This window comes from Oncorhynchus nerka, linkage group LG10, assembly GCF_034236695.1.
Source record: "Oncorhynchus nerka isolate Pitt River linkage group LG10, Oner_Uvic_2.0, whole genome shotgun sequence".
Lineage (NCBI taxonomy): Eukaryota > Metazoa > Chordata > Actinopteri > Salmoniformes > Salmonidae > Oncorhynchus > Oncorhynchus nerka.
The window spans coordinates 61,887,556-61,906,850 of record NC_088405.1 but is presented as its reverse complement, the minus strand read 5'-3'; the positions used below and the strand labels follow the sequence as shown (position 1 = coordinate 61,906,850).

The following is a 19,295-nucleotide window of genomic DNA, read 5'->3' as shown; positions in this document are numbered from 1 at the left end:
TTTTTCTACCAAAATACTCACAAGTTCGCACATCGGTGTCAATACTGCTTGTTTACAGACATACCTCATCATTCCAGCTTAATTGCATGACATATCACCCTCATCATTTAGTTAATTATGCATGATGTGGGATGATAAGTGTTCCCCTCATACCCTTCAGAGTGTCCCAAATAACAGAGATAGTACTGAAATAGAGAGCAGAGCAGAATCCCCCCCATGGTAAGCAAAACACTCCTAAATTAATAAGATGAAAAACATGTTTCAACTTATTCGTTTGGTCTAATTAAAATTCCAAAATACAAAACAGCTCAATGTAAATATCTGTAACCTTGGGGGTGAAGTTGTTAATACGCTGGGCAACATGTTTACTTCTTGGATCTGAGAATTAGCTCCAGTCTTACAGGCAGGAACGCTGGGTTGAAGCAGATCTAATCACGTCTTTTCATTTGTGGGATACTGTTGATGGAATTATTGACCAATACTACCTTAGACTGCGGTCTTCTCCATTTTCCACATATTGAGAGAAACGCGAGGATTACACTAGTCGGAGGATTTCTACTGTGTCCAACATGTCAAGCTCTCCTATACTGTAGTAGACTTAATGTATGTCGTAGTAGTTGTTAGGTTTATAATAGAGTCATAATGAAATACATTCAAAATATCATTTGAAATGCAAATATACATTTTCTATGGTACTTACAGTATATGATACCTATGTATATGAGAGGTCTAAAAGTAGCACTAAATAGATGAATTGTCCAGAGATGATTGATTAAGCCCTCTGCAAATTAATCATGTCTAGGTTACCTCATTGAATCCCCCAACCCCCAAACACTGGCCTGGTGAGGTACAGTCACTGCTGAACGAGAGAGACCAAATAATTGATGGCACAGACAAAATAATACTACTTCAGATGCCAGTAGTACAAAGCTATTACCTTGGGTATCATGTAAAATTTCACAGCACAAGCTTAGGTGGATGCCCTGGGGAAAAGGTGGGAAATGAGATGATAAATTGACCAGTCACCAGGTCTGACCCAGCATTAATACCTTGCCCAATGTATTTAATAAAATAAAGAAGGGAAAACATTAATTTTGAGGAGAAGCTCTTGACCCTTATCCATCCCAGGTCCCTGCCACAGGGGCGAGGAGATGCATATCCAGGGCAGCCTAGTCTGGGCAGTACTAGGTGGGGGAAGCCGCCTGCTTGGGATGATTGGGTGCCTGGTGTCGCTCCCTGGCTTCCACAGCCAGTTGCTCCACATCAGAGAGACTGATCTGTGGGTTCTGCCTGATCGTACATGTGTTTACAGATGACTGCTCCTGCCACTTTCACGCACGCCTCCTCATTAAAGAGGCACTGGCGGCCTCTATGCCGTCTCACACTGATAACGGCAAGTGTACACGGCCTATGAAATGATTGCCCGTCAGCTCTTGTTCTCTCTGGAGAGGACTGTTGTGTGTGGCAAGATTGATTCCTGCAACACACGTGCGGTCGATAATTGGCCATGTATGTTTGAGCTGAGAACTGCCACAAACGTGGCTGGAAATGGTTTAGATTTTCTTTGAAACACTGCCACATTGAAACGAAACCACGGGACCCGTGTATCTGGTATAGCAAGCGCCCACCTTCATCATTGAACAATTTTGAAATCCAGTGTGGCTTTCAAAGTGTGGGTACAAAAAGGGTGTGGATTTTTTTGGGGGGGCTGCATAAGGCCGGGGGATAAATTGAGGGGTGTTCTGAGATTGGGAGGGGAGATACAGTACATTGGTATATCACCTGAAACACTACTACTACCGCCACTGCTATTGTACCAAGGAAAACAAAGAGGGTGCATTATTTATACTAATTTGTTTACAGTACATTGTGTCCCACTTGAAACAACGTGTTGGCAGATACTCGATGGAACCTAGTGGTTGACCTACTTCTGGGAGACATTTTTATGGTTAATCAAAAAGCCAACGCTTCAACATTCATTTCAAGGCCAAGCACTCTCTCCTACTAAGTCGTGAAAATACTTAATCAATGTGTTGCTTTTATTTTTGGTTTATAATTGATTCTTCGCCATATTTCCAGTCAATATGAATCCACTGAAAGTTTGTTCAACCACATTACAGCTACTGCTTGATACACTGTTAAAATCAGATAGATTTCTAGCTGACATTACAGATCCTCTACGCTGCATCTAGCTGATATTACAGTAAGTACACAAGCCAGTAGACCTGGGATTTCAACAATTATCTTTAACATGGTGATATCCTCCTGTAGCAGTCGTTTAAAAGCAATTATAAACAGGGTAGTTTGGCTCCTGGATGCTGATGGTCTGAAACAGCAAGTCAGCCACGTGTACATGTAAGGGATCATCAACGAGGTGCTCTGCGTTCTATAGAAAAATACTGAACGACGTGGAAGGTGTGTTCAACTATGCGCTAGCAGAGCGGATCTAACCTTCCATGGAGTTGCATTATTTTCCAGAGAACGCATAGAGCCCCGAGTTGATTATCCCTTTTATACCAACCAATTTAACCCATTTGCCACTAGAAATGTGTTCATTTGCCTGTAGAACAGCTGTTCAACATCCACTGAATTAGCAAGTTTACCAGATAGCTACAGTAGTGGCCTTGTTAGCCAAACAAGCAGACTTGCTAGCTTGCTATTATGAAAATTGAATTCAACAGTGCCAATGTTTTTCAATTTGACTTTTGCTTTTTAAAAGCAGGTCAAACATAATACATGTAAGAATACATTTCATAGCCATTCAATTATACTGTGCATTATAGAGAAATAATGCCCACTCCAGAATGCCCTTCAAGCCAATAAGGAACCTCGGGGGTTTGTGGTGTATGGCCAATATACCAGACCCCCTGGGCCTTATTGCTTAGTGATATAATATAGAAATGTCTGGATATAATGCTATTTGGTACTTTGTTGTGTGCTACAGTATTTTGTGATAAGAATTTAGAGTGAAAAAACAACAACCCCCCCAGATTTCCATGGGGTGAGGATTATTGACTGCTCTTAGGTCAGGTGTGTATTGATTGAAAATTTATTTGTGTGCCACATTTTGTTTGGGCAAGACTTTCTAAAAGCACATTTTTATTCTGAGTAGACTATTAGAAAGCATGTGGACCTGGTGTCAGGTTATCACACATTTGAATCAGTCTGCCAATGCTCTTATCTTTCCTTAAAAGCATATTTTCATCCTTAAGAGCCCTAGTCTGTGAAATTTCAAGCTGTGAAATTGTTGGAATAATCCACTTATTCTGCCTTCTCCTTACTAAGATGCATCAAGCGACAGCTTTCTTACCTAGACTTGGTATCATTGGATAGGCATTATCTAATGGATAGACTTGAACTGTTTAAGAAGTAGCCTTAAAGTGCTACGTATCTATGTTCATGTTCCAACCACAACAGTCAGCCGCTACCTCATCCTTATTCAGTCTGTTGGCTTCCTGTTTGTGAATCTCAGTTGACTTGCACTTTAATATGTACCACTAATCAACACCCTCAGAACTTTTAACCCATGTTTAAATGACTCCTAACTGTTGCTGTTCATGCCCTCTTGAGTTTTGTCTAAAAACAGCAGATCAGATGCTCTCATGGTTTCAAGAGCTTTTTGCACTTCCTTCCTTTCACACCTGGGCTCAGACTGGTTCGATTAGAAACATCAACTGATAAAAGTTGCTTCAGGGTCACAACATTTTTAAAACCCTGAAGGAAGATTTGGGCTTTTAGATGTAATGGAACAGGGCACATATTTAAACAACATTTCAATCTCCTTATAAAAAGATGATGTACACAAGACCACAAGGCACATGCATATTACTAATCAGACCTGGGTTAAAATACTATTTCGGCTATTTCAATTACTTTCAAATACATTTGGAAGTATGACTTTTTATGTGTTTTATTTGAAATGACAAGTAGTTGAATATTGGAATATACACTGCATTTAATCCAGGTATTTGAAAATAGTAAGTATTTAAGTATTTCTGAATCATTTAAAATACTTCAAACAGAAGTAGTTGATTCGGGCCTCCTTATTTGAAAATACTCAAATGCATAGAAAATATGTACGTATTTGAACCCAGATCTGTTACTAATACATGCATAAAGAAATAACATAAACCCATATACTAATTAGAAAACAAAAGTCTCTGTGTGTGTCAAACTGAAGCATGAAGGGAGAGAGAATTCAAAGGCATCTGCCTACATTATTCACACACTCTTCTGTCAATCAGAAAGGCTGACAAGCTGATGAAAGAAGACTCACAATCTGTGTGACAGTGACAGAGCATCAGCTAAAGACCCGCCAACACACCTAATTGATTCACTGCTGGATTTAGCAAAAAGTGCGCCGATGTCATCTTTCATCATCAAGCTTCTCCCTCAGGCTGCCTTAAGGAGCTAAAAAAAACTCTCCCTTCACAAGTGCTGGGCTAAAGGTCAGGGTTACCTTAAAGCATTGTTCCAAATAATAAGAATATAGCCCTACTGTGTGAAGTGCTCTGGTAAGGTGTGTTTAATAGATCAACATGAGAACAGATAGCATTCTTTCCTCTGCATGACAGATCTAACAGCATCTAGTCCTAGTCACAACAACCCTGTCAACCATCACCAACAAAAACATACAAATGACTAATCACAAAATCCACATATGAATACAGTGTATTTCTATACAACTCATACCTATACTGAACAAATTCAGGCCAAGTGGACCATTAGCTGGTACAGTACACAGTCGCTTGCAGGTGGAACAATGTAGTATTTGCAGTTACCGTAACAACATAGGAATCAATCCACCAGGGGAAATGGATTGATCTCAATTTCACTGTTGTTATGAGCGAAAGTCTATCTAATCCATCCCTGTCTGGAGTGTCACCATGTCTGAGCCATCTATCAGCCTCACGTTACTATATTAAAACAAACCCTTACTGTATGGCATCATGCAATAATGTGGCGTAGTCTGTAAAACACCTCTTTCAAAGAATCACCTGGTGCTAGCCTATTACAACCCTTGTTTTTGCACATTGTAATTGACTTCACAGTTTCCCTGATTTGATCATGCCCGTACAAATTGTTTTCACTGATGTAATCACACCTTTACATCTTGTCCTCAAAGCTGGATCAATAAAACAAGACCCCTATGAATATGACATATTAGGGATTGTTAAACCCCAAAAAACCATCCAACACAATTTGCTAAGTGCAATCCAGTCTCTTAATAGTATAGAAGCCTAGTTAAGAGCACAGTTCGGAGAAAAACACATGATCCAAAGCCTTTCTCTTGGTATCCTATTTATGCAACACAACAGAATGCAGCAGGAACCACAAAATGAGGATAAATCCAAAGCTGGCTGAGGTGACAGTGATGAACTGATGTTGTGGTTTCCTGGTTCAGGGAGCTATTATAATTAATAGTTGTAATGCGTTATGTGCTGCTGGGGACACTGAGGAGAGTGTCAATACAACATCAATATCAATGAAGGCCCAAACAGTAGTGCGCATATGGACTGCAGTTGCTTCACAAAGACTGCATCTGCATCTGTGACAGCCAGTAATACTCATTATTCCTGAAGGTTAATGCTACGTCGTGGAGTACGACAGCCTCTCCTCCTCTTGCCCTCCTTTGCAGATCTGTCAGCCACACTTAAATCCTGTTAGCAATACACTATCCTGCTCCCTCCCGGCCTGGGCTCCCTGATTTAGGAACAGTTTCATCACTAGTCATGGTTTTACAGTAGCATCTTGATTGGGATTTGGCTGCCATCTTTACTCCTGACCGGGCTGGGTGGATCAACTGGCTGCATTGAACCATGTCACATGTTGCTGCAGCAGCACTATAAAGGCCTGTCCTGTGAAGGGGAGAGTCAGTTATTGGGACTGTGTGTGAAGGACTGATGCAGCGACTGTGTGTTATCACCTGATAAAGGCATTACTCTGGCGCCTACGGGGCCATGGGATCCCTGGTATTGTGTGTTGGAGGAGCAGCGAAATTCATTTCCATTGCTGCCATACTGTGCTGTGTGGTCTAACTAAGCTGCTCCCAACCCATTCGATAAGGCTGAAGGGGAGGCTGAGGGAGACCGGGAGGAGGAGAGAGGAGGGGCAGGCGCATAGCTAGAATTAATAGCGTCTCAGCGCTGGATCCGGAACATCTTGCCCGGGCTGCAGCCAGTCTAAATGATGTGCCCACATTGCTCTGACCCTCATTTGGCTCCTACACATATTAGCCGTAGAGGGGAGACAGGAATTTTCAACCCTGGCAAGAAGGAGCAACACTCTGTTTGAACTTCAAAGCCGCTGCTGTTTGAGAACAGAAAATGAATGGGATCATCATTGGTGGACAAAGCCTCACCTTCAACCAATTTCAAGGATTTTCTATTGACAAGACAGAAGCACATTTAACCTCTGCTAATAATACATGTCAATATTCAGACCCTGAATCATAATACTTCTCAGGTTCAGGAAAGGGACTGGTCTCTGCATACACACTTCGACAAAAATGTGCTATCTAGAAAATAAAAGGGTTCTTCAGATGTCTGCATAGGAGAACCCTTTTAAGAACCCTTTTTGGTTCCAGGTAGAACCCTTTTAGTAGAGCCCTTTTGGGTTACATGTAGATCCCTTTCTACAGAGGGTTCTACATGTAACCAAAAGGGTTTCCCCTGGAACCAAAAAGGGTTCTCCTATGGGGACAGCCGAAGAACCCTTTTGAAAGCCTTTTTTCCAAGAGCGTATAAATATCTGTGTCCTTTTTAATGTCTCCCTTCACACTAGATGGTTCATTCTGTCATTTCCGATTGAAAGCAATAAGTTAGCCCTTTACTATTTTCAGAGTTATAGACTAATCGCCATATTAAGGTAGTGATGATGCTGTACCTCTGGGGTTGTTGAGGGAGGCATCGATGGCTTTGCCCCCGTCTCCACAGTGGCCCTGGTCGAAGGGGGTGCACTGGTCCCCCGTCCCTGCCACCACCTCCATGTTTTTGGCCAGGTCCTTGGGCTCTGTGAGGGTCCTGAGTCTGTAGACCCTCCTGCTGCTGGTGTCAGACAAGTAGAGGGCCTCCCTTACTGGGTCCATGGCCAAGTAGTACTTATGGGCTGGGCTGGAGCTGCAAAGAAAAGACCCTATCACTTAGGTCTACACTACAAAAAACATAAACAATGTACTGTTTGTATATATCAGGGATGGGCAACCCTTTTGTAGGCTCGTGGACCAATAAAAAAAGAATGAAACATATATATATTTTTTGCGGGGGAACACAGTCGGGGTCTTAAATTACTGTTGAGAGTTAGAATAATACACTACACGAAATGTGGTTGTGCATCATCAGTCGCTCAATTAGCCCATGTCAGCTACATTAGATCGGTAAGTTAGTCTAGCAGCCAGCTATCTAAACTTGTAGTAAGCATGGTCAAATTACAGACCAGCGTGGGGCCAACTGACCATCAGTGACCATATAAAAATCTGCAAACATTTGCCTCCACCCTATGGCAAAATGTTAAGAATTGGGTAAGCAGACCCACGAGGCACTGCGGCCCTGATGATGATATCCGTTTTTTTGCGGCCCCCACCCTCATCAAAGTTGCCCATCCCTGGTACTGTATATATGAAATACACATTTACTGGTCAATCCCCAGAGCTGGCTTTTATCACTTAACACCAGTTCAGTTTCTTTCAGTCTTTCATCTTAAATGGTTGCTCAAGATGAACCACGTCATACTGTAGGTTCCGAGATTAACATCTCACTAACGTGAAACAAACATCTGCCAACCACAGACAAACTCATTCTTTTCACCTGAGGATATGATTAAAATCCATACAGCTCTAACTCTGACAGCTGTATCATCTTTACAGTAATTGCACTGCAACTGAACGGTGACTGAAATCATGACAAAAATATCCGTGGTGTAAAGTACTTAAGTATAAAGTACTTTAAAGTACAAATTAATAAGTTGTTTTTTGGGGGTATTTGTACTTTATTTTTTGACAACTTTTACTTTTACTCCACTACATACCTAAAGAAAATAATGTACTTTTTTACTCACATACATTTTCCCTGACACCCAAAAGTACTCAAAGTGTCATTTAGAATGCTCAGGCAGGACAGAATTATTGTCCAATTCATGCACCTATCAATTTAACACATTTACATTCCCACTGCCTCTGATCTGGCGGACTGACTAAACAAATACTACAAATACTGCGTTTGTAAATTATGTCAGAGTGTTGGAGTGTGCCCCTGGCTATCAGTAAGATAATAAATAAATAAAAACATTGTGCCACCTGGTTTGCTTAATATAAGGAATTTGATGTAAAGCATTTACTTTTACCTAAGTATGACAATTGTGTACTTTGTCCACCACTGTACCGAAGTACATTTAAAATCAGATACTTTTAGACTTCTAGACAAGTAGTATTTTACTGGGTGACTTTCACTTTTACTTGAGTCATTTTCTATTAAGGTACCTTTACTTTTACTCAAGTATAACAATTGAGTACTTTTTCCACCACTGAAAATGATGGAGGCAACCTAAGGGCCTGTGTAATGAGATCCCTAACAGAGAGTCAGAGCTAGTGTATGTGTGAAGACGTGCATCCCAGTGAACGATGCCATCTACTACCATCACCAGGAAACCCTCTCTGTAAACATTAGGCTATTCACAGAGGAAAATGACTCATCTCAGGCTTTAGTTGGGTGTGCCATGTCATACATGCAGTGAGGGGGAAAAAGCAAAGCTAGTTCAGTGAGTTTTTTTTAACAGGCTTTGATTGAGAAATAATCAATTGCGAACATGACGGCTGCATGAAAAGATGAATCATATCTCTGGGACACATGAGAGCCTGTTTGTTTGGGGGAGAGAGTATGAGAAGCCCATCCCAACACAACAGTGTTAAACTGGCCTTTCCAGCGGGGCGCTCCCCCATCTAAGCACACATGAAAGGCTGGGGCTTGTCTACGATAAGAGGAACCCTTTAAAGACCTCGTCTGTATTTCTCTCCAAAGATAGCCCATTTCTAATCCTTGCTCCCTTTAAATCAGGGCTGTTCAATTCTAGTCCTGGAGGGCCAAAACACTTCTGGTTTTTGTTTCTACCTGGTAGTTAATAGCACTAACCTAGTGTGCCAGGTCTGAATTAGTCCCTTATTAGACGGAGAGGATGAAAACCTGAAAAGTATTTTGGCCCTCCAAGACCGACATTGAACTGCTTTAAATCCAGGTCAATACACTTCCATATTGACTGACTGTCTCCTCACTTCAAATCCTGTATTCTGTAACCAAATAAGAATATCATCCATGAAAGGTAGGCTGGCGGTTTGCAACTGAAGCACTGCTCTTTTCATGCTGCAGTGTCATAAAAAACTGTTTTCAGGAAAATACATTATGTTCTGAGTCTGACTGAGTACGGTATTGAAAACGTACCTGTGCCTGAGATCTCGATTCCTAGCAGCGTTGTATTAAAGAGAGAGAAAGAGTATTAGTTCTTATCCTTGGAGAAATATCTTCTCTTCGATCCATGATTATACTTATGAAAGCATTTCAATGAAACTTCTCAGTTCAATTCGATCATGTGCTGTGTATACAATAGATGACTAATTTTCCCATCTTTTTCCATTTCACATTAAAAATGTAACAATCATAGCAACAGCAGCAATAGCAAAATAGCTTGGCAAACTAGCACTACAACAACTTTCATTGCAGTATATATTTTGAATGCTTCAACCTCAGTCCTTGAGATAATGTACAAATACATAATCACACAAAAACACTGAAAAGCATCTTTAACTACTGCTCGGGAGTGTCACCTCAATTCTAAAACGCTGATGACGAATCCATTGGGAAGAATCCTTCTGATGAAGTTGAAGTCGCCAACATAGATGCTGCCGTCAGAGCCACAGGTGATAGCGACAGGAGCGTAGAGCTTTCTACCCAGGGCAGGGCCGTTACAGTTGGGGCAGGGGATTGTGCGCAAGTACCCCGTCCCCATCACTGTGTAAATGACTGGCGGTTGCTGGGAGATGAAGATGTTCTCTCCATTCCCTTTGTGTAGAACACCTGGAGTTGAAGGACAACTAGCAATTACAATCATATCCAGAGGAATGACTAGTCTAGTCCTTCCTGGAATCTTCAAAGTTCAACAAGGTCAAGAGGGATGCATTAAACTAGCTCTCTCAAAAGCTTATCTCAAACTGACGCAATTTAGCACTATAGAACAGAACTCTCTGATATAATACAGTAATAATTATATGTATGTATGTCTCTGTCTGTCTGTCTGTCTGTCTGTCTGTCTGTCTGTCTGTCTGTCTGTCTGTCTGTCTGTCTGTGTCTCTGTCTGTCTGTCTGTCTGTCTGTCTGTCTGGCTGGCTGGCTGGCTGGCTGGCTGTCTGTCTGTCTGTCTGGCTGGCTGGCTGGCTGTATCAAGTCATTTGAAATGGTGGTTAAAACAATAATAGTTTGGCAAGAATGTCTTCACAATATTCCTACTGGATAACCAGGTATGAAATAGTGTCAGGTTAGGTGGGCTGAGGGTACAGTACTGCTGAATGGAAGTGGGACACAGAGGAACAGGCAGAGCCCTCACCACTTTGTAGGTTAAGGATGTGGTGCTTGTCCAGGGACCATCCCCCCAGGTTGGAGGCAATCATCTCAAAGCCCTGCAGCTGAGCCATCCTTCTCTCCCACACAATGTAGTCAGCACATGACTCATACTCATAGCCTACAGAGACTGGAACAAAAGGGACCACTGGGCCGTTAATGGGACGCCGCCAATTGTCATGCATTCATTACCCTGTTGTTATTGCAATTACAATGAGACACACCTGGAAAACAACAACCCCTAATGCTTTTGTGATGGTGTGACTAGCTCCTGCACAGTGTACAATTGCAGTGAACCTAGAGTTGCCGTGGTCCAGGCAGAGGCTGGAACGAGACATTATGTTGGTTATAGAGCAGCCTGGGTGTGTGCTAACAGTCTGCGATTCTCCCGAGACTTTTTAATGCATCACTGATACCATCATGCTCTGCTGCATCCACCCAGTATGTGTGCACGCTCACCCTATTTCCTTGCTCCGGCTCACCGTCTCTCTTTCCCTCTCTCACCCACACAAACACACGCACGCACGCACACGCACACGCACACACACACACACACACACACACACACACACACACACACAAGCAGGACATAGTCAGTTACACACAGAGTAGCTACAGGCTCCTGCTTGTGTCACCATGATAGATCAGCCTGTTACTATCGGCAACGAAGAGAGAGAGGGTGAGTAAGGAGGAGAGAGAGTGGATGAGGTTTGAGGTTGAGCTCAATTCCCACTGGTACATAAAGATAAATGAATAAATTAGAGCCTTTTTCATCTCCTTATCTCTTCCTCGGGTTTATTTAGTGTTGAGGAAAATATGTTTGCACCATAACAAAATGTGTTTTGAATTTCAATTTAGTTTGGATGTCGTTTCTAATTGTGCCATGTGTTCGATGTTATTTATAGATAAACGGGCCATAACATCTCCAGGACTTCCTATTTATATCACAGACTATTAACCACAGTGCCTCATATCCACCATCAAGGAGCTGGATACGCACAGATTAAACTGTGTATTCAGTGAGAAAGGATTCCAACACATGCACACCAGCTAGGCAATCAAGAAACACTCTGCTATCTGACAGTAATACAAGGCATGGAGAGCAATCCAGAGAGACATCCTCATAGTGTGTGAAAGAGATAAGAGTGGCCCCTGCTTTCTGTTGCAGTTAAATTTGTAACACTCTCTCCATTAAGACAAATTGCAACAATGCATCAGAGCTGTAGTTCCCAATAGGCAGCCAGCACACTAAATCAACCACTGATAAAAAACAAAGCTTATATGTGGCCCTTGAAAAATCTCAGTCTTTCATACTACTGACCATTAACACACCGACAATGTCTTTAGAGCTCTGTGTGATTGTATTATCTAACCATAAAGTAGAACAAAAGTAGCACGCTGTTCTGCTGTTGCACTGCTGCATGTAATTCTGTCTTTATAGATTTTTATTTGCCATTAGCTACAGATTGTCTCTCCCAGTTACCCATGGAGCATGTTGCTTGCTGTCATCCCTTGGGTGGAAATTGTCAAAGGAGTGAAATACAGCACATTATATTTGTTCTACAGGGAATCTGAATGTACGTGACAGGACATGATTGAAATGCTGCATATAATCTTACCCAGAGCTTGGGCCAGGCCCACCACTTTCTGCCCATAGACATCAGTCTTGTTCCAGGCCAGGACGTAGACCAGGTTTGGGGCGGCAGGGAACCACTTCTGAAAGAGTCGTCCCTCGATGGCGGTGGACACATGCACCTTAGCCAGGCCGGTGGGGATGATGGAGTGGGTTAAGATGATGCGGAACAGAGCCTTGTAGCCAGGGGAGCGGGTGCTCAGGTAGCTGAGCTTTAAGAAACTGCCAGGGATGGTGATCTCCTCTTGGACAGCCTGAGGAGGAGGAGAAAGCATTTTGGCTGCTGTTATTATGTACTATTGGTTACCAGGAGTTGGAAAAACTTCTAAAGCCGGAGGATACAAACTATGTGTAAAAACATCTTACTAGTCTTTCAGTAAAGTATCTTTGATCACCTGGTGTTTGTACTCGTTCCAAGATATACTAGCTAGTACTATACAGTGGGGCAAAAAAGTATTTAGTCAGCCACCAATTGTGCAAGTTCTCCCACTTAAAAAGATGAGCGAGGCCTGTAATTTTCATCAACACTTCAACTAGGAAGTGTACCTCTCTCATCTTTTTAAGTGGGAGAACTTGCACAATTGGTGGCTGACTAAATACTTTTTTGCCCCACTGTATGTCACTTTCTTAAAATCCAATCAAAATAACACTATATAGTTTTTTATACTTTTTGAACATTATTCTATATACACGATGCCCCTGGAATACCAAATGACATCTATATTCTATATCATTAACAGCGTACAGGAGGACATTTTAATTACTGCTGACGATCTAACCCCCACTCCCACCCTTCATTGCTCACAGCTTCAATCACTCTGAACTGGGTCCTCATTAAAATCACTATCAGTTTCATTATCGCTCACAACAAACTAGGATGTCTACAATCTGCAAAACACACTTCCAAAGCTGAGGTAGGAATATCAGTGGGATCGGGGGAGAAGATAGCGAGCAGCTCTGGGAATAAAGCGCCCCGGCAACTGATTAGTGTGAGATTCTAAGAGGATTCCACAGGTACAATATGAGAGGTGAAAATTACACAGGATCCAGAATAAAGAAACATGCAGGAATTGGAATAAAAACAACCATTTATAATATACACCTGGAAGTCCTAAAATGATATTATGATTAGAGATGTATGTATTATGGAAATGGTTTAGTATAGGTGGTAATTGAAAGCTGAGTGAGCATCCCTGGGACTGTATATATTATGTATATTACTGACTGGTGAGTGGACCAGCTACTGTACCTGCAGCTCAGGGATGGCTGGGCCTCGCTCCTCACAGGTTCTGGCAAAGCGGATGAGAGGGGAGGGGAGGACGATGGGGTACGGACTGACCAGGTTCTTCAGGTTACACACAGGGGGGCGAGACTCAACCCTCGCCATGGTGACCTTCTCTACAACCACAAACTGGTTCCACGGTAACCAGATGGTGCGTTTCTGCATGAGGAAGGGAGCCCTCTGGAAGATCAGAGAGACTGAGATGCCCCCTGCAGCCACCAGGTCAAAACTACAGGAACAGAATCCACACAAACACACAATCAGTAGCGGCAAAGCATCATATTAAGCCAATTTACTATCGTATCTACAATACAATACTAGACCACTGTCTACCTACCTGCCATCCTGGCGACTGACAGAGAAGCCAAATTCAGGGTACTGCTGGAAGCTGATGTTCACTCCCACCAATGGGGTCCCGTCTAGTGCCACCACCTGCCCCCGGATCACTGAGGCTCGGCTAGGAGAGAGCAGCGTTTTAGTTCACTGGGTATTTTAATTATACTATAACAAGTTACAATGTTTTCCAGTTCAGTTGACAAAGGCAAATGTGCTATATCCATACAGAGTACTGTGGTAGCCTACAAATAGCTGTGTATAAAAGGACCTGTACTTCTGTGGCAATTATAATTCAAATCAAATCAAATCAAATTGTATTTGTCACATACACATGGTTAGCAGATGTTAATGCGAGTGTAGCGAAATGCTTGTGCTTCTAGTTCCGACAATGCAGTGATAACCAACAAGTAATCTAACTAACAATTCCAAAACTACTGTCTTATACACAGTGTAAGGGGATAAGGAATATGTACATAAGGATATATGAATGAGTGATGGTACAGAGCAGCATACAGTAGATGGTATCGAGTACAGTATATACATATGAGATGAGTATGTAGACAAAGTAAACAAAGTGGCATAGTTAAAGTGGCTAGTGATACACGTATTAAGGATAATATAAGGATGCAGTCGATGATGTAGAGTACAGTATATACGTACGCATATGAGATGAATAATGTAGGGTAAGTAACATTATATAAGGTAGCATTGTTTAAAGTGGCTAGTGATATATTTACATCATTTCCCATCAATTCCCATTATTAAAGTGGCTGGAGTTGGGTCAGTGTCAATGACAGTGTGTTGGCAGCAGCCACTCAATGTTAGTGGTGGCTGTTTAACAGTCTGATGGCCTTGAGATAGAAGCTGTTTTTCAGTCTCTCGGTCCCAGCTTTGATGCACCTGTACTGACCTCGCCTTCTGGATGATAGCGGGGTGAACAGGCAGTGGTTCGGGTGGTTGATGTCCTTGATGATCTTTATGGCCTTCCTGTAACATCGGGTGGTGTAGGTGTCCTGGAGGGCAGGTAGTTTGCCCCCGGTGATGCGTTGTGCAGACCTCACTACCCTCTGGAGAGCCTTACGGTTGAGGGCGGAGCAGTTGCCGTACCAGGCGGTGATACAGCCCGCCAGGATGCTCTCGATTGTGCATCTGTAGAAGTTTGTGAGTGCTTTTGGTGACAAGCCGAATTTCTTCAGCCTCCTGAGGTTGAAGAGGCGCTGCTGCGCCTTCTTCACGACGCTGTCAGTGTGAGTGGACCAATTCAGTTTGTCTGTGATGTGTATGCCGAGGAACTTAAAACTTGCTACCCTCTCCACTACTGTTCCATCGATGTGGATAGGGGGGTGTTCCCTCTGCTGTTTCCTGAAGTCCACAATCATCTCCTTAGTTTTGTTGACGTTGAGTGTGAGGTTATTTTCCTGACACCACACTCCGAGGGCCCTCACCTCCTCCCTGTAGGCCGTCTCGTCGTTGTTGGTAATCAAGCCTACCACTGTTGTGTCGTCCGCAAACTTGATGTTTGAGTTGGAGGCGTGCGTGGCCACGCAGTCGTGGGTGAACAGAGAGTACAGGAGAGGGCTCAGAACGCACCCTTGTGGGGCCCCCGTGTTGAGGATCAGCGGGGAGGAGATGTTGTTGCCTACCCTCACCACCTGGGGGCGGCCCGTCAGGAAGTCCAGTACCCAGTTGCACAGGGCGGGGTCGAGACCCAGGGTCTCGAGCTTGATGACGAGCTTGGAGGGTACTATGGTGTTGAATGCCGAGCTGTAGTCGATGAACAGCATTCTCACATAGGTATTCCTCTTGTCCAGGTGGGTTAGGGCAGTGTGCAGTGTGGTTGAGATTGCATCGTCTGTGGACCTATTTGGGCGGTAAGCAAATTGGAGTGGGTCTAGGGTGTCAGGTAGGGTGGAGGTGATATGGTCCTTGACTAGTCTCTCAAAGCACTTCATGATGACGGAAGTGAGTGCTACGGGCGGTAGTCGTTTAGCTCAGTTACCTTAGCTTTCTTGGGAACAGGAACAATGGTGGCCCTCTTGAAGCATGTGGGAACAGCAGACTGGTATAGGGATTGATTGAATATGTCCGTAAACACACCGGCCAGCTGGTCTGCGCATGCTCTGAGGGCGCGGCTGGGGATGGCGTCTGGGCCTGCAGCCTTGCGAGGGTTAACACGTTTAAATGTCTTACTCACCTCGGCTGCAGTGAAGGAGAGACCGCATGTTTTCGTTGCAGGCCATGTCAGTGGCACTGTATTGTCCTCAAAGCGGGCAAAAGTTATTTAGTCTGCCTGGGAGCAAGACATCCTGGTCCGTGACTGGGCTGGGTTTCTTCTTGTAGTCCGTGATTGACTGTAGACCCTGCCACATGCCTCTTGTGTCTGAGCCATTGAATTGAGATTCCACTTTGTCTCTGTACTGACGCTTAGCTTGTTTAATAGCCTTGCGGAGGGAATAGCTGCATTGTTTATATTCGGACATGTTACCAGACACCTTGCCCTGATTAAAAGCAGTGGTTCGCGCTTTCAGTTTCATGCGAATGCTGCCATCAATCCACGGTTTCTGGTTTGGGAATGTTTTTATCGTTGCTATGGGAACGACATCTTCGACGCACGTTCTAATGAACTCGCACACCGAATCAGCGTATTCGTCAATATTTTCATCTGACGCAATACGAAACAGTCCACGTGATGGAAGCAGTTCTAATGAACTCGCACACCGAATCAGCGTATTCGTCAATATTTTCATCTGACGCAATACGAAACAGTCCACGTGATGGAAGCAGTCTTGGAGTGTGGAGTCAGCTTGGTCTGACCAGCGTTGGACAGACCTCAGCGTGGGAGCCTCTTGTTTTAGTTTCTGCCTGTAGGCAGGGATCAGCAAAATGGAGTCGTGGTCAGCTTTTCCGAAAGGGGGGCGGGGCAGGGCCTTATATGCGTCGCGGAAGTTAGAGTAACAATGATCCAAGGTTTTACCACCCCTGGTTGCGCAATCGATATGCTGATAAAATTTAGGGAGTCTTGTTTTCAGATTAGCTTTGTTAAAATCCCCAGCTACAATGAATGCAGCCTCCGGATAAATGGTTTCCAGTTTGCAAAGAGTTAAATAAAGTTCGTTCAGAGCCATCGATGTGTCTGCTTGGGGGGGGATATATACGGCTGTGATTATAATCGAAGAGAATTCTCTTGGAAGTTAATGTGGTCTACATTTGATTGTGAGGAATTCTAAATCAGGTGAACAGAAGGATTTGAGTTCCTGTATGTTTCCTTCATCACACCATGTCTCGTTAGTCATGAGGCATACGCCCCCGCCACTCTTCTTACCAGAAAGATGTTTGTTTCTGTCGGCGCGATGCGTGGAGAAACCCGTTGGCTGCACAGCATCGGATAGCGTCTTCCCAGTAAGCCATGTTTCCGTGAAGCAGAGAACGTTGCAGTCTCTGATGTCCCTCTGGAATGCTACCCTTGCTCGGATTTCGTCAACCTTGTTGTCAAGAGACTGGACATTGGCAAGAAGAATGCTGGGGAGTGGTGCGCGATGTGCCCTTTTCGGAGTCTGACCAGAACACCGCCTCGTTTCCCTCTTTTTCGGAGTCGTTTCCTTGGGTCGCTGCATGCGATCTATTCCGTTGTCCTGTTTGTAAGGCAGAACACAGGATCCGCGTCGCGGAAAACATATTCTTGGTCGTACTGATGGTGAGTTGACGCTGATCTTATATTCAGTAGTTCTTCTCGACTGTATGTAATGAAACCTAAGATGACCTGGGGTACTAATGTAAGAAATAACACGTAAAAAAACAAAAAACTGCATAGTTTCCTAGGAACGCGAAGCGAGGCGGCCATCTCAGTCGGCGCCGGAATTCTACAGTATATAACAAGCTATTCCTGTTCATTCATGCGGTACCAGAGGTAAATACTATCGCCTATATTGTCTATTCTACCTGCTGTCGAATGGGATGTCTCCAGGGAAGACATGGGTGCTGTCCTTTCCAACCAGGAAGCGTACGCGGTCGTAGAAGAGGCGTGAGAGGAGCGAGGCGTAGGGGGTCTGGTTCTGCTGGATCAGGTCCAGGGGGTCTGGGGAGCCCTGGCACAGAGGCCCACTGTGACAGCTAGGCTGCTGGCAGCAGTCTGGGTCCACACAGTCCGTCAGGCCATCTGCAACAACACAATAACACAACATCATCACAGCTAAGTCTACACTGTACAGTATCACAGGCTCCCACTGTTACACTGGTGGGAGAGATGAATAATATTCAAAGCACAGAGGGCCTTGTGAAATTGAGATCACATCTCTCAAGTGGTTTGAAACTATAAATCAAATTTACAAATTATATAGAATAAATCGATAATGTTTCTCCTAAGTGGGACTACTTCCACCCTATCCTTTAATGAAGATCAGTTAGACATGGCTTAGCTGTGATGATTTAAACTTGAACAATGTGGAGAAGCTGATGGTTAACAATATATCTAGTTCATGCCTGACAAGGAGCAAAATGCATCTGATTTATACAGTCTTAACACTGTACTTACTTGCTGCTCTATAATTGCAGTACAGTGCCTTTTTAATTATGTTCTCTTCAATGTCTAAAATGTGTGGGTCTGAGCAACGGCAGCACGTTGGGTCCATTAAGTCCATAGACTCCTCTCAGGCAGACACTTTCAATAGTGCTGAAGTGAATGCTGACATTCATCAAGATTGCTGGCATTGAATGCCACACAACAGCGAAAGTACTTAAAAGTACTTACTTGGTAATTAAAAGCAGAATAATGTCTCCTGGTCTTTAGTACACGCCATCCGCAACGCTTTCTCATAACACGTTTGAAAAGTTTTAAAACTATGGTTACTTATACCACAGATGGAAAATATGTGCAATGTGGAATTCATTCAGAATAGAATTGTAAGTATGGTAACAGAAAATAATAAGGTGTAATTATATACAGTAGGTGCCAAAGAAAATGTATTCAGTAAACGACTGACCAACACAACAGAATAACTACTGGGCCAAGAGCCATAACATCCCCATTCAGTGCTGGGCTGCCAAAGTAAAGGAGGCATGGTGCCCAGCTATAAGCTGGTTGGCAGGGTCGGCTCTAACTCCATCGGTCATGACCACAATGCATTCATTTAGCTGGTTACCATACTGTATAGAACATCTCACTAAAATAATGTATCTGGCAACAACGACAGCTGTACTGTACCTGCCATTGCCACCATATTTACATAATCAGCAAACAATGCAATAAAATAATGAAGAAAACAAGTATTTGGGGGAGAATTGCTATCCATGTTTGTGAACTAATGTTGCACAATTAATATACTCCACAGCTGCAAATGTAAAACAAATCACTGGATGGTCAATTGTGTGATTATAGTGACTCATTTACAGCTGGTTGGAAAAGTCATGATCTTTTCTCTTAATCACTGCTCTTTTTCAGGTG

The 19,295-nt window shown here is 43.4% G+C and overlaps 1 protein-coding gene across 1 annotated transcript in view; it reads right to left on the bottom strand.

Annotated features, from left to right (window-relative positions):
- Positions 1 to 19,062, bottom strand: part of LOC115135756 (teneurin-1-like) — a 42,393-nt gene extending 23,331 nt beyond the window's left edge. Inside the window, exons 1-8 of the mRNA XM_065023360.1 lie at positions 19,056 to 19,062; positions 17,795 to 18,011; positions 13,857 to 13,976; positions 13,487 to 13,748; positions 12,224 to 12,491; positions 10,591 to 10,734; positions 9,815 to 10,064; positions 6,886 to 7,118 (exon numbers count right to left, since the gene is read on the bottom strand). Of these exons, the coding sequence (XP_064879432.1) occupies positions 6,886 to 7,118; positions 9,815 to 10,064; positions 10,591 to 10,734; positions 12,224 to 12,491; positions 13,487 to 13,748; positions 13,857 to 13,976; positions 17,795 to 18,011; positions 19,056 to 19,062 (1,501 nt within the window). The remainder of the gene's footprint in view (positions 1 to 6,885; positions 7,119 to 9,814; positions 10,065 to 10,590; positions 10,735 to 12,223; positions 12,492 to 13,486; positions 13,749 to 13,856; positions 13,977 to 17,794; positions 18,012 to 19,055) is intronic.
- Positions 19,063 to 19,295: the final 233 nt, after the last annotated feature.